Genomic DNA, 17,097 nt, shown 5'->3' on the forward strand with positions numbered 1-17,097 from the left:
AAGAAAGAAAGAAAGAAAGAAAGAAAGAAAGAAAGAAAGAAAGAAAGAAAGAAAGAAAGAAAGGAAGAAAGAAAGAAAGAAAGAAAAAGAAAGTCTGCACTATGCAGAGTAGTTGTGGTCATTTTTCCAAGACTGTCTCAACCATCAGTGTCAGAATGTCACTGTTGTTATTGCTTGTTACTTCTATACTAGCAAGGAAGAAGGAGGAGAGAATAAAAGTCAAGGCCTGGTCTTAGCTAAGTTTGTGTAAACATGCTGTTGGTAGCAAGGATTGAGCATATAATGGACATTCAATCTTCTCTTCTTCAGAACTTTTAGATACCCAAGAACCTAATGTATTATGATCCAGCCTGAGTAGAAAGCCCATATCATTCTAAAAATCTGATGCCGGTGGAATCATGGACCAGTTGAACATAGACCTGGATCTGACTATCAATGAGTTTCAATTAAGTTGAGAGAAAGGTATTGGTGAGAGATGTCAAGGACCAAAAAGCCAATATTTGTGGCATATCATGCCACAAGTGGCCGGAGCACACCAAAGTTTACTCCATCCTTATCCATGAAATATTTTCTGACTCAAAATAGGTTTTATATTAACAATGTCTATTTTGAGATAGTCAAAATATATCAACTCAGGATGACAAGATGAAACTCTATCCACAAACATAGGTGACTACTATCCTCATGATCCTTTAAGAGGCTATCAAGACAAAATATAACGTAGAATATTTTTTATCTGTTCAGCTACATCTATAACAGACATAACTATTTAATGTTTTGGACTCTCTTTTCACTCTACACCAACTATAAACTTAATATTAAACAAGTTGTATAAAAGATATAGCTAGCTGTCCTAGTGCACTGCTCATTTCTGCCTGGTCTCATCAGCTTTACTGGAGCTGATCTGATCTTGGATATAGGCCAAATGTTGGCATTCCCATAAGCTGCTCCACAAAAGCACATTGAGGCTTTTAAAAATTGCTTCAGGCTTTCATTAGTTTAAGTGAGCCTTGACGCTCTAATTGCAATTATGTGGAAAGTAGACCTGGTATAGCAGCTACTGCTGTAGTGGTACATTTTTGGTTTTGTTTTTTTTTTTTGGTGGGGGCACATAAACTCAACACCAATAATTCACGGTCCCTCCCAAACTATAGCAAGATTCTCAGGTCACTTCAGAAAGAGTGGTCTTGAGTATGGAGTACAATGAAAAACAGGAACAGAGAATCTTCTAACATAAGGAAGTTGTATTTGTTTTTAAAAATTTTTTTAGTCTCTGAAGCCATTGTGCAGAATAAGAGGAGATGCTCAGAATAAGATGTTGTGGGGGAGAAGGAGGGGCTCGGAAATATTTCTGTAGAGAAAGGCTATTTAAGAATCATGGCTGCCTGGGTAGTATCAGTCTTATCTGAGATTGTGAATTCAAAGCTTCAGTATCAGTAATGTCACTTCTACACTTCTGGCTTATGGTCTTTCTCTCACAATACATTTCCTTGACTTTTCCTAATCCGGATACTTTTCTGGGTCAATATTGAGCTGTTACTTGTACCAGTGTTGCTAAGATGGTGCTAAGTTTGAAATTACAGCACGGGGTCCCTTGGTGTTTTCAAAGTCCTTGGGGTGATAGCTCATAAATAGTTTTATTTTATTATTTTCTAAATCCTTACCTTCTATCTTAGAATCAATACTAAGTACATGTTCCGAGGTAGAAGAGCAGGAAGGGCTAGGCAATGGGGGTAAAGTGTCTAGCCCAGGGTAACACAGTTAGGAGGTGTCTGAGACCAAATCTGAACCCAGGACCTCTTACCTTTAGGCCTAGCTCACTCTCTAGAGTCACAGCTAGCTGCCCCTATGTTTGGCTTTAATATAGTGGCTGATACCTAGCTAGAGTTAGTGATCTCTTAGGATTTAGGTGTTGGTATTCATCTAATAAAACCTTCATTTTAATAAATCCGTGGAATGAAACCAGTTGGTCATTGGTTGTCACTCTCTGGTGAATAAGTTAGCCTATTCGAGTATGTATATGATCTCAGTCTGAATATAGCTTTTGCTGAATGTTTAATCAGATATTCTGTGCTATAGTTCCTGAAAGTTCTCAATTCTCTGCTGCCAAACTTATTTGGCACTAAAGAAGTGATGATTATGGCGACATTTATCTTTGACCTTCAAGACTTCAACTAAAAGTTAAACTTAATTAGCGAGAAAAAACTTTTGATTTTTGAAAAAAACAAAACAAAACAAAACAAAACAACCCTATATGTGCTTAGTTGTTTAATTTTGGTTATTTTCTGTGAAACTATAGTTCATCCATAAAGACCAGCCTTATCACATCACTGTAAGGATGTTTTATTAATTGAAGACTCTACTAATGAAATGTAAGCTTTTGAAGATTTTACTAATGATTTTGAGTAGACTAAAAAAAGGATATATAAGACAAAGATTCAGGAACCCAAAAGATTTCAGTGGATTAGAGTAACAGGCAAAAATCTCAAAAAAATGAAAATTAGGTAGAGATAAAGGCAATTTGAGGTTGCAATAGGAGAAGCATAGCTTCTAGGAATAAGATGATACATTACTTGAAGAATTATTAAACAGAAGTATTTCTGGGAGCAGCTAGAACTGGAGCTAAGAGGCCTTGGGTTCAAATGTGATCTCAGATACTTCCTACTTGTGTGACTTTGCACAAGTCATTTAATCTCAACTGCCTAGTTCTTGCCACTCTCTGTCTTAAAATTGCTACAAAGACAAAAGGTAAAGGTTAAAGACATTATTTCTGTTTGATCCCAGAAGACAAGACAAAGACAAAAAATAAATGGAAGTTTCAAGGTGGAAAATTTAGGCTCCGTAATAATGAGGGACACCTATGGGAGATTTTCAATTGGAACATGGGTTTTTAACCGTTTCATGGACTCCTTTGATAATTTATGAAACATATGGATCCCCTTCTCAGAAATGTTTTTAAATGAATAAAAGACATTGGGTTACAAAGTCACCTATTTATATTAAAATAGTTACTACATATGTATATGTACATTATGTATCTATATATAGTTATTTTACATATATGCACACATTTTTTTAAAATCCCTCTAAACTAGGGGATGTATGATCATATATCAAGTATGTTAGTTATAGAAGGGATGTTTTTTCGATATGGATTTGTCCAACTCTAAAATTCTGTGATGTAGGCCCAGGAGTTTTAAGCAATGTTTTTATATCAGAAACATTAAATTTAGTTAACATTTTCTATGCTTTTAATTACCATGGGTTTAATCAGGAAAAATGGGAATACTATTTTTTTTTAAGGAAAACTATATAATTATGTCTTTAGTATATCCCAAATGTAGGGCACTAAAGGCTTTTCTTAAAGGAATCCTCTTCCTTAATATTAAAAAAGGAGATAAATATGCAATTTCCCCCTTCTTGGAGGCTCCTAGGAAGAGTGGAAGATGTCTTTATCACTTCACTTTTCAAGAACAAATATAATCCTTTAATAGTTTTTTGTTACAAAATATAAAGGAGACCAGATGGACGCCTAGTTCTTGGCTCATATTGTATTCCCCATGGTCAAAATAGCAAAAGGGTAGTTAAGAAATCTTTTCACTGATTGGGAAAGTGAGAAGTTGCCCAGATGTTTGCCCCTGAAGAGGGTAAATTTCCTATAAATGCTAACATGTCCTTCCTTACACTGAAAATCCATTATGCTTTCACAAACTGCCCAATTACTGTTAACCAGGTTCCTGGTGTTACTCAGTATATAATGGAAAATATTATCACTCTGGTACAATGTAATCATGTATTAGTCTAAATATAAAAATTAGAATTCTTAAAAAGTTGTAGATTACTTAAGAAAAAGCTAGGTTGAGAGTCATAACCGATCACTTATTAAAAACTTATGGAGAGGGGCAGCTGGCTAGCTCAGTGGCCTGAGAGCCAGGCCTAGAGATGGGAGGTCCTAGGTTCAAATCTGGACTCAGACACTTCACAGCTGTGTGACCCGGGGTAAGTCACTTGACCCCCACTGCCTAACCCTTACCACTCTTCTGCCTTAGAGCCAATACACAGTAAGGGTCCTAACAAATAAATAAATAAATAAATGAATGAATGAATGAATGAATAAATAAATAAATAAAAGACCCGTTTGGAGAAAACATAAATCAGTCCCAAAGCTTAATCTTAGAGGATCAGTGTCTATCCATGCAGACATTCACTGCTGATTCAGAAAGAGATCGCTCTCATGACATTATGGTTTTAAGAGTTGCTGGGGGGAAAAAAAAGGCATTTTGATAGCCAACCATTTAGTGATGAATCACTGTGAATTTAGACTGGACACAGAACAGATATACAGTCTGTTAGAATCCTTAACAATTTAAGAATCCTTAACAATTTGCTCTCCATGAGCATAACATTTCCTTCCCTTGTTCTTCCCTATTTACATCCCATGTCCCTCTGGATTCACTATAATTCAATTCAATAAACATTAAATACCTATTTAATATCAAGACTAAGTATATGAAGACAAAAACAAAGCAGTTTCTACCCTCAAAGGACTCACATTCTATTGCAGAGAAGCAACACATACACAAAGAAGTAAACTAAAATATATAAAATTAGTACAAAGTGATATGGGTCAGAAGACCCAAATAACAATCAAGGGAATATGAAAAGGACTCTTTCTGAAGTTGACATTTAAGTTGAACTTTGAAGGTAGGTATTCTGAAATGTGAGGATGAGGTGAGAAATGGAGTAGTCTGTCAATGTCAGAAATGGAAGATAAACTATCATGTAGAGTATCATCTAAAGCAAATAGAATGGTTTCACTAGAACATAGATTGATAGGGAATACTGTAAAATCATTTTGGAAAGATAAGTTAGAAAATTACAACAAAGTGCAATTAAAAAACCAATGAAGGTCTAAAAGAAAAAAGAAATACAGTCTCCTCTTCATGGCAGAATGCATGTACATTATCATACACATGACTATATTTTATAGCTTTTGCCTTTTTTTGATTTTGTCATAAGAAGCTTCAGTCTGGAAGCAGTAAGGGGCCAGAGATTCATCCTATCCCCAGAACTATGATATGGAAAAAAAAAAGTTTTTTTATAAAGGAAAGAGAAGGTAGAAACTGGACTGAAATAATTAAGGGTTTTAATGCCAAACAGAAGAATTTACATTTTATCCTAGAGGCAAAGAGGAACTAATAAAACTTCTTGGGCAAGGAAGAGTTTTAGAAATATAAAATTCTCAGTGGGTAGCAATGGGTCAAAGATGCTGCCCAAAATATTCCTGAGTGCCATCAGAACCAGAATAAAATGTAATTGGGATGCAGGTAGATGGTTCAGAGAATGTGTAGAGCTAGGCCTAGAGACAAGAATTCAAGTGTTCAAATCTGCTCATAGACAATTCCTACCTGTGTGACCCCAGGCGAATCAGTTAACCCTTTACTGTTCTTCTGCCTTGGAACTGATACTTAGCAATGATAGAAGGTAAGTGTTTAAAAAAAATTTTAATGTAATTAAGAAATACTTAATAAAATACAAATACAATAAAGCAAATCATATTTATATGTGTTTTTCTAAGGTTTACATAGCCCTTAGCAATCCTCCTAGATAGTTTTTAATTGATTTTGATAAAACTGGGGCAGAGAATGGATTAGAGAGGGGTGAAGCTACATGTGGGGGAAATAATTAGGAGACTATTAAAAATAGTCCAGATGAAACTGAGCCCATTTTATATTTTCAGTCTATATGACATAACTAAGACACACATATTCTCTCTCTTTACTTACATACACAGACACACACACACACAGAGCTATAGGTCTAAAGATCTCCATCTCCAACACTGTTTCATGCCCTCTTGCTTCCTGAATAAATGTATGGAAGAAAGGGAATAAAAGAATAAATAAAGAATAAAATAATTAGATAATTAACTCTTAAAAAGATATTAACTCTTACTTTAAAAAAGTATTTTTATAAAGTTGTATGTAGATTATTCTATTAAATAATTACTTGTAATAATACATGGGAATATGGCCTCCAGATCATCTAAATAAATTCAGACACTTTTGAATAAATATTTTAGGCCAAAAGAAAATTAATTAACACTTGATGAGGCAGGTCACCTCGTGGATTCCCAAGAGAGCGTGGAACCCCAATAGGATGTTCTTAAATGGCTTAAGAGACATAATAACGACATTAAGAACATTAAGAATGGAGAGACCATTAAGTGATTTCTCTTCAAAATATCCAAGAAGACAAGGATGAAAGCAGAAATCAAGGATAAAATGTGATAATGGAGGAATAGGCCTGGAACATTACTTATAGCACCTCTCCATAAGTGAATTAATGTCTTTTTAAAATGGGATTTAACTGCAAAATAGTCAGGCATAGAAAATGGAAGTTGGGATGAATTAGATACCGGGGACTAATCAAATCAAAGCTTAACAATGAAGGGAAAAGAATTTCTTCAAGTCTCTCAGGAAGAAGAGGCCTATAGGAGAAAGGGAGAAAACAGTGGGAAAGGAGGAAATCTTTCAGCGGTAAGATGGGTCCTAGTGAAGCATATTCTCATGTAGGATGAACACTATTCTATAATGGGATATGAAGATCATACAATGGATATAAATTGTCATTGGGCTTTGTTGATAATCACCTTGTCTCATTTTATTTTAAAAAAATTTCTTCATTCTTTTAAGAAAACTCATAACTTTGTAAAGCAAATGTAGTACTACAACAAATAACACAATAGTATCATATTAGTTAAACCTTGGCCTCAAAAAAATTATATCACGCGAAACTTCTAAGGATTTTTAAATGAAGATTTATTGTGACTACAGACATGGTTTCCCTCCAGAATCATTAATGCATATTATATTCATACATACTGTTAATACTTGGAGTATTTTAAAGTCCTTTTGTTTTTAAATACTGAGGGGGAAAAGAATAGACACTAACAATTTTAAAAATGTTTCAGTTCCCATGGAATATAAGAATTTAAGGTTAATTTAACTCAATTAAATCAATGTCAATAGCACTGCTCACCTTAAAATGATCACTACTCTCTATCATCTTTATGATAGAGCAGTCAGATTTTAGGTTTATGGTTACTATAAACCAAATTTATAGGTTTAAAAAATATTTTGCAAAAATATGTTTAATGATTTCCTTAATAGTGATTACATTTTACATGGTCAGAAATCTAAAGACAGAAATTTAGCTTTGTCTTAACAATTTAGGGGAGAAAACTAAAGACAAATAAATATACTCAAGTAAGAAGGGAAGAAATACAACAACTACACACAGGTAACTACATCAATCAGATACATCTTTTGCAATTTTGTTGCAAGTATACAAATATCTTTATTGATACGTGCTAGCTCAAAGCATTTTTTAATTCACTATTATTACTATTTTGGTCACAGTCCTTCAACAGACTTAAGGCACACTTAAATGTAAACTCTACAACATCCACTTTATATATGATTAAAACTAAAGAATTAAAAGAGCACTAAGCATGATGAGGCTAATGCTGGATTTTCCAAGTAGTATTTTAAATCATACAATATTAATTTGGGCTCAAAATGTATCCCACTTTAGGGCCATTGTGATCTAATAGAGGAGAAAACGGTGACTTGGGGACTTGTAATCAGATACCTATCATTATTTCTTTGTCAATGGAGCAAATCCAAGGCAGATTGATAACAACTGAAATTCATTACTATCACCATCTGGATAGTGTTCACTGTTCTTTGGAAAAGGTAAAAAAAGGTTAAATGGGTTTTACTCAGATTCTAGAGCCTGGGTACCTTAGATGAGAGCAGAATAGTGAAGTGAGTATTAAAAAAAATATTCCAATGATCCTAAGGCTTAGGTTTTGTTATTGTTTGTTTTGTTTTTACTAACTAGAAGGTCAATGAGAGTGAGGGTTCATAGTAGCCCAATTACCAGGCATCTATCTTACTGAAGTAGACATTATGTATCAGGTATCTTAATGAGTGCTATTTTAACTTTTATGACTTTTAGTGCCATTAATGAAAATTTGGAATAACAATGGTTTACTCACATCATACCCAAGAAACTATACTTCTCAATATGCTAATGTTACAATTGTAAACATAAATAGGTAAACTGATTCTCAGTTAAGACCTCTAATGAAAAACAAGAAGATAACTGACAGTATCGGAAGTAAAACTTAGAGGTTTTAAAATATGCTAAAATTATGATTAAAAAGTTGAAAAGTACTTAAATGATACTTTCATCTATGAAACTCAAGATGATTTGTAATAATTGAGTCAAGTAGGAATAGAAATGGTTAATTTTTTATATTATCTCATACAAAGTAAAGCTTTGAAAAGAATAACTTTTTTCCATGGTTACATGATTCATGTTCTTTCCCTCCTCTCTTTCCTGCCCCCTCCCGGAGCTGACTAGCACAGTTCCACTGGGTTATACATGTATCATTGTTCAAAACCTATTTCCATGGAATAACTTTTTTCTTGATAATTAAAAAAAAATGTTCATGTTTGTGTTTTCAAAAGGTAAAAGTGTAACATAATTGAAATTTCATGTAATTTTAAAAATTTGGGTATTATTGGTCAACAACTATTCAAATAAAACTTGCAAGTAATTTTAAAAGTTATTCAAACTACACAACAGTTTAATAATCCTAGTGGTAAATTTATATCACTTAAAATGTCTTTTATCTTTACCTTTTATTCCCAATAAGCATAATGACCATGTTGGAATTGGAATGCTGGCGAGCATCTTCTAACCAAGTTGTCAAATGGTTGAATGTATCTCTCCTGAACACAAAAATGAATGAAAATGAAAACACTTTCAAAGTGTTTTACTATACAACATATACACTATACAACAAACAGTTTTATGTTAAATAATTTCCATTAGTAAGGCACCATTTACATTGGTAAGTATTTGCTTATAGAGCTGTTACATTTGGTACAAACTTCAATGACATGAATTTGTAGCATTCATTTATTAAATTTCAATTAAAAAATATGTGTGCTGAACTTTAGAAATTCCTGACTGTAATATCTACAATGACTAAATGGACTAATTCTGGGGGTCATTATTTTCATTACTCTCAAGGTTTCATCACAGTGTACGTTTATGGGTTTGTGTTATACATATGTGCATATATAATAACAAAGTATATACATACAGACACACATAAAATAATTTTTTAGGACTGTAGCAATTTTTTATTGACTTGTTTTTGATATGGATCAAGTAGTGATATAGTGATTTTACTGTTGCTAGAAACACAGATATAAAGTTGATCTACTGATAAAGAGCTGGTGATTCCTATGCTGCTTATAGCTTTATGAAGTTGCCTGGATCACTGAGGTTAAACTGACTTGCCAAGGGTAACAAAGCTAGCATATGTCAGAAGTGGTACTGAAATCTTCCTGACTTTGAGACTGGTCCTCTAATTTACTACTTATGCTGTCTCTCTTTAGTTGTTCTTAGGTAACAATCTCTACATTTATTAAGAATCCCTTCTTTGATTCATACTGAAAAAAATTACAAAATATTTCTATTGCCCTCCAAATTCTCACCTTGTAATATCATATACTAGCAAAGCTCCTGCTGCACCTCTGTAATATGACCTTGTGATGGAACGGAAGGACTCCTGCCCCGCCTGTGAAGAAAGAAAAAGTTGAAAGCTTTCCTTTAAATAAATTGCCCTCTACAGATTCATACGAGAAGAATCACAATCATAGTATTTATGTGTTGAATTTGGGATGGGTAGGTAAGAGGTGAAGGAAAGACAACCTCCCCAGTGTTGGAAACCACATAACACCACTATAGCATAAGCCAGACACACACACACACACACACACACACACACACACACACACACACACAACACACACACACCCATCCATCCCTAGGAACAAGACCTCTAACCCTTTTTTGGCAATCCCTGACAACCCAATTTACTGAATGGTTTCACAATACATGAATCATTATTAGAGCACAGAATGGACTCCTAGCAACTAAGCTCTGAAGACAAATTTGAAAGGAAGCAAATAAGCCTGAGCTTCACATTTGAATTCAATAACCCGCTCCCTGGGGCAGCTGTTGACACTAGAATAAATAAAGCCCATTGTAAATAAATGATGAATGACATCTTTACGCCCACCATCTGCTGGTGTAAAGGTTGTTGGAAGGCCAAGGATGCAAGATTTTATCCGATATATCATAAACTACAGCCAGATTTCAGTTTTCAGACTAAATTTTTTCAGTAATCATTTTATTATGAAAAACTGAAAATGGCTTTGAATTTAATTTTATGTCACTTGGTTTTTCACTTAATCAGTTGCTTCTGTATTTGATACACAATAATTGTGGATAGGCAAAAGGATGTAAAAGCTATCTTTATATCCATTTGTGAAACAGATCCAGAAATAATGCATAATTAGCTAATTTTTCCCCTTTTGGGGGGGAAGGAGTACTAGAATTCTGTTAAAACTATGGTAATAGATCTATCCACTGATACCAAATTTGAAACCATAATGCTATTAAAAAAAGGAATTAGAAATTAAACTTTGTATTTTCTTTTTAATGAGAACCATTCTCTATTTTGTAAAATAAAATATACATGATTTTATTTTAAAATTATTTAGTCCACTTTGAATAAAGCCAATTTGATAGTTTCAGAACTAAATATGGACTAAGTACCTGGAAAAATGCTCACTATGATGCAGAGATGTTTTGAATGATATTCTTTCAATGTGTGGTACACAGGAAGCACTGAATAATTCCTTGCTAAATGAATACTTGTGCAACAATTTTAGGAGAGGTTCTGCAACTACACCTTCAAATTTGGCTGTAAGTCAATATTAATCATTTTACTTACTGCCACAGATCAAAGACTATGATCTAACATTGGTTCATAATCTTAGAACTGGAAGGAACCTTAAAGGAGGGCTTCAAGTCGTAATTTTACCAGTGAGGAAACAGACCTAGAGGTTAAATGATTTTCCCAAGCAGATAGTAAATACAGAATATGAATTTAAATCCTGTCTCCAAAACTTGAAGGTTCCCTTTCCATTTTTAAAACTCATTTTTGTAGAGTTCTAGAATAGTTCTCACGGCAGAAAACACTTTTTATATAGTGAATCTGCCCAAACCATAGCATGTAGGCAGTCATAACTAAGAACTCTGGCCTCCAGGGCAAGGCTGGGGGGTAGTGATGTTAGTGCAAAGAACAGTTTACCCTGGCTGTGTATCAGGTGGTACAGTCAAGCAATTATTGAGAGAAGTAAAGGGGAGGTTGGTAGGAAGGGGCACAGAGGAAAGTCTCTAGTTTTATAGTCAAAATGTAGAATTCCTACTAAGAAGCAAAGAGTGGGATATTTTAACAGTTAGGGACAAAGTGTAGGGCTGAGTATATTGAAAGATGGACCTAATAGAGAGGTAGGAATGATCTGGAGCAGTTGCACTAGAAAACCCTTCTAGAAGTGGTAAGGAATCAGAGTCCAACCTACAACTCCTGGAAGGAAGTAGCAGACAAAAAGCAGCAGCTAGACTGCCTGTGAGGTGGGTCCCTTCCGAGAGAGGAATGGGACCTTCATGGCACCAGATTACCCAGGGGAGAAGCTGAAGAAGATAAAGGAGAGGCCTCATCAACAGAGCATCATAAGGCAGATGCACTGGGAAAAGGGTGAGATGGGAGTGGCTTGACAATGGAGGAGGAGCAGAAAACCCTGGGGTACAATGTGAGGTTTAGGACTCAATAGCCTGGGGCAATGAAAGGAAAATTGTACTTCTCTAGGAAGGTTAGCATAAAGGGTCAAAGTTCTAATTATCTCACCTTAGTTTCAGCTTTACATGTAGTCTTGCTAAGACTGAAGAATAACAAGAGTTTCAGTCAGTTAACTAGTTTTCATTAGAATTCTAAGCCTTATAATTTGGGCTAAAAAACCAATACTAGAATCTTGTAATACTGGAAAGAACAAGATTTTATTAAAAACCCTAGGGAGCAGCTGGGTGGCTCAGTGGACTGAGAGCCAGGCCTAGAGATGGGAGGTCCTGGGTTCAAATCTGTCCTTAAGACACTTCCTAATTGTGTGACCCTGGGCAAGTCAATTAACCCCCATTGCTTAGCCCTTACCACTCTTCTGGCTTGGAACCAATATGCAGTATTGATTCTAGGAGGAAGGTAAGGGTTTTAATTTTAAAAACAAAACAAAACCCTACTATTCCAATGTGTTTATTTTAAATTCTTTTTTTCTGAAAGAATTAATAAAAATAACAAAATACGTGCATAACAGTTTGCTCTTTAATCACATATTCGAGGAAAATGAAAGACATTGGAAGTACTCTTCAGAAAGTAATATTAAAACAAAAGTTTTGCTAAATCAGAAAAAAAATCAAGGGTAGGCTGATAGAGAAATAATGACTAAACAAATTATAGTACATCAATCTAACAGACTATTACTGTGTTGTGTGGTAACAGTGAATATGAAGAATACAGAGAAGCCTGAAAAGATGTGCATGAATAGAGAAGTCTACAACAATGCAAATGCAAAGAACAATCACAAAACAAAATGTAAATTTAAAAAATCATTCAAAAGAGATATGAGAAGGTATCCCCATTTCCCTTCCTTTCCCCATTCCTTTGCAGAAGTGGAATGGCACCACTAAAGGAGACAGTTCAGTTCAGACATCTTGATTTCTCACCTAGCTACATTATTCTGGGAATTCTTTGACTTCACCATCACATCCCAGAAAGCTCATCCACAGTGAGGGAAAATCTCATCATCCTGTGGGATCCCCTCAGTCTTGATACTTTACCTCATCATCCCTTCTGCCCTTCTGACTGAAGTGAACTCCAAAATCAACACTTAAGAAGGGGACTCAGCTTACACATCTCATTTCTCACCTGACTACAGTTTTCTAGAACATCTCTGACTTTTCCATCATGCTTTCCCATTGAGTTGATCCTTTCCACCCTTTAGCCTTTTTATATATTGTCTTCACTCATTAGGTTATAAGTTCCTTGAGATATGAGTCTATCTGTGTTCCTCACTCCAACCCCACCCATGTAAGCTCAGTGCTTGACACTTAGTGAGAACTTAATGTTTATCAACTACTGGTACATTGTACAAACTTTAAAAAAATATTATCAATCAATTTTGTAGATTTTTTCAATTTTTCTTTTAAAAAACATTACTGTCATAGGAGATAGCTCTCTAGACTGGGCAGGGAAAGTTTTGGTAACAATGTAAAAAAAAAAGATATCAATAAAATTTATTTTAAAAAATCAATTGCAGAGCATTGGCAAAATATGCTTAAAAACATAATGCCAGTAAAAACATTAACATCAAACTTCATGAAATCTCCAAATTATTTTTTAAACAGAATTCTGTGAAAACAAACACTTTGCTATAAATCCCACTTGAAGAACTGATGAAAAAATAGCTGAAGTCAAATTTTCACACAGGGAAAGATAAAATGAAAAGCTGTGCTTTAAACCCTAAAGGCAAAGGATGGAAATATTAGAATTAAAGAATTTGGCCTACTCTTTTATTGCTCTAAGATGTTTGCATATTATTTTGGTCAACTAGATGCCATAGCTGCAGGAAGAGCTCCATGCTTATAAGAGGTGGTAACAACTGCATTACTTGTTACCAAATCTGCAGATTTAGTGTTAGGTTGCCCACTGACAGTTTATTGTTCACATGAAGTTGAGGCACTTCTACGAAAGTTCAGAACACCAGCATTTTCAGATCAACACCTGACTAAATATGACATAGTGCGTTAGGGGAATGAACATATAACGCTAAAGAGATGCAATACCTTAAATCCAGCTACATTATTACCCAATTTACCAACACAGAGGAAACCACTGCGTGAATGTGAAACTGGTAGTGCAATTAATAGAAAGACTTCAAGAAAATCTGTCAGATATACCTCTTGACAACCTTGATCTGATCTTATTCACAGATGGATCATCATAATGCAGAATGGAATAAGATTTACAGGTGCTGCAGTAGTAAGTGAATTTGAGACCCTATGGTTTGCTTCACTACCTAGGAACCTACGTGCTCAGGGAGCAGAATTAATTGCTTTAAAACATGCATGTAAGTTTGCAAAAGATAAATGTGCAAATATTTACACTGATTCCAAATATGCATTTGGAATTTGCCATGCCCTTGGTTCTCTCTGGCTTCAGAGAGGATTTTTAACTCTAGTGGGAAAAGAATCACTCATGCAGAAATAATTCGAGAATTAATGTCATCTCTCCAACTACCAAAGGAGATGGCAGTGATTCACTGCAAAGGACATTCTTTAAGACAAGACTTAAGATGCCAGAGGAAATTGTAGGGCAGATATGGCTGCACGATATGCTGCGCAAAATGCTCCAGCTTGCATTATGAATCTCTCTGTGATACCACAGATCTAGAAAAAGCATACAATGACAAAGAGATTCAGAAGTGGAAGCAAAATTTTGGAGCTTGAAAAGAAAATGGGATTTGGATAGCATCAGTGGGAAAACCAATTCTTCCAAAAGCATTTTATTCTTTCATCTGCCAAGCAATACACAAAAAGGGTCATTTTGGGAAACAAGCATTATTCGATACTGTCAAAAAAAACTTGGATATGGGGCAGCTGGGTAACTCAGTGGATTGAGAGTCAGGCCTAGAAACAAAGAGGTCTTAGGTTCAAATCTGGCCTCAGACATTTCTCAGCTATGTGACCCAGGGCAAATCACTTGGCCCCCACTGCCTACCCTTACCACTCTTCTGCCTTGGAGCCAATACAAAGCAGAAAGTAAGGGTTTTAAAACAAAACAAAACACAACACAACACAACACAACACAACACAACACAACAAACTTGGATAGCTCCAGGAATTAGCACAATGGCAAATAAAATCTGCTCAGCTTGTTCTGTGTGTACACAATATAACCTAAGCATATTTAAACAATAAGCTTTTGGTGGTTGTCCACTAGCTCAAACACCATCTGAACATTTACAAATAGATTATCAACATGCCCAAATCAGAAAATTTTAAATTCTGTCTAGTAATAGTGGACCAACTAACTAGATGGCCAGAAGCTTTTCCATCTAGTAAAAACATATTAAGCTTTGTAGCCAAAATCTTGTTGAAAGAGATCATTCTAAGATATGGTATACCACCACCAAGAGTAGATTCTGATAAAGGCAGCCATTTTACATATTTAGTTCTAAAGCAAGTTTATGAAAATCTGGGTATCATGTCAAAATGTCATGTTCCATATCATCCACAAAGTTCTGGTCAAGTGGAGAGACTAAACAGAGAAATCGAAAGTATGGTTGGGAAATTATGCATGGAAACTCATTTGAAGTGGCCAGAGATTTTGCCTCTAGCGCCAGTCTATCTGCACACTAGAACAAGAAGAGATATGCATATATCACCATATGAAATGTTATTTGGACATTCACCATTGTAGGCAAAAAGTTTTAAGACAGCTTATGTAACTATGCTTGGAGGAAGTCTTGCACTTGCTGAATACATCATAGAATTACAAAACAGGGTTAGAGAATTACAAGAAATGGGAATTTTAACTCAAGGGGGTCCATTAGATTATGCACTCCATACGATAAAACCTGGAGATTCAGTTTACATCAAAAACTTTAATTGAACTAGTGTGACACAACCTTTATGGGTAGGGCCTTTCCACATTATTAATTTTTTTTTTTAAACCCTTGTACTTCGGTGTATTGTCTCATAGGTGGAAGATTGGTAAGGGTGGGCAATGGGGGTCAAGTGACTTGCCCAGGGTCACACAGCTGGGAAGTGGCTGAGGCTGGGTTTGAACCTAGGACCTCCCGTCTCTAGGCCTGGCTCTCACTCCACTGAGCTACCCAGCTGCCCCCTTTTCCACATTATTTTGACAACACCTTCAGCTATTTGTGTATTAGAGAAACAAACATGGCTGCATTGTTTACATGTGAAAAAAAGCAATAGCAGAAGAGATTTCATCAGACAACACGGCTGCAATCAAAAAGATATCAGAAGGGGCAGCTGGGTAGCTCAGTGGAGTGAGAGTCAGGCCTAGAGACAGGAGGTCCTAGGTTCAAACCTGGCCTCAGCCACTTCCCAAGCTGTGTGACCCTGGGCAAGTCACTTGACCCCCATTGCCCACCCTTACCACTCTTCCACCTATGAGACAATACACCGAAGTACAAGGGTTTAAAAAAAAAAAGAGATATCAGAAGAAGAAATGATTCAAGAAGAAGAAGACTAACTTAGAGACAAAGAGCAAGATTGAGACAAAGGAGAAGACAACATAGAAGAAACAGAGAAGATGACAGCTGAAAGGATGATTGAACTGTAACAAAGATATTACAGAAAAAAAATTCATCATAGAGAAGAGGGACACAGACCGATTATGGACATGAACTGTAAGATTTTTGCGCCTATTCTAACATTACACGCTTTCACTATAGTTGCAAACAAACACTACACAATAACAACATGAAGACAGAAGACAGTAGGCAGAGGAGGTGACTTTAAAGATTTGTTAAGTATTCACTACAAAATAACATACGCACATAGGATACATTTCTTACAAACTCTGCAACAACATAATCAGGTGATGAGTATTCATAGAAATAAATTAATACAGATAAATCACCTTAGTAAAATAATAATTGTACACATTAAATTAATAAGATCTTATCTCATAGGAACACTTTATATGTTCCTAAGAAATAACATCAATTTCAAAAGAAAATCTTTAAGGTTTTCTTAGACTAACTTAAGAGGGGGGAGTTTATTTTCCTCCTGCAACATATAGTTAGTACATAAAATATACACAGAAATTGAATATATCTGTATATTTCTATATATGTGTATATAGTTAAGTTGTTACAAAGTTTTGATTTTATTAGTATAGTAAGTTCAAATAGGATTTGTAAAATGCAGTTTGCATGAGTTTTGCATAGTTATTATTTTAAATGTTAGTTTTTTATAAAACATAAGTTAAATTGGTTTTTTGTAACTGTATTTATTGTTTCAAATGTTTTTCAAAGTTTGTATTTTGCATTTTGAATTTCCGTAATTGTATGTTTTGCACTTGCATTT

The 17,097-nt window shown here is 35.0% G+C and overlaps 1 protein-coding gene across 1 annotated transcript in view; it reads right to left on the bottom strand.

Annotated features, from left to right (window-relative positions):
- The window catches only part of RAB2A (RAB2A, member RAS oncogene family), a 111,702-nt gene that overhangs the window by 31,513 nt on the left and 63,092 nt on the right, over positions 1-17,097 (bottom strand). The window contains exons 4-5 of the mRNA XM_044666174.1: positions 9,576-9,658; positions 8,709-8,801 (exon numbers count right to left, since the gene is read on the bottom strand). Coding sequence (XP_044522109.1) covers positions 8,709-8,801; positions 9,576-9,658 — 176 coding nt within the window. The remainder of the gene's footprint in view (positions 1-8,708; positions 8,802-9,575; positions 9,659-17,097) is intronic.

Source organism: Gracilinanus agilis, chromosome 1 (assembly GCF_016433145.1).
Source record: "Gracilinanus agilis isolate LMUSP501 chromosome 1, AgileGrace, whole genome shotgun sequence".
Taxonomy (NCBI): Eukaryota; Metazoa; Chordata; class Mammalia; order Didelphimorphia; family Didelphidae; genus Gracilinanus; species Gracilinanus agilis.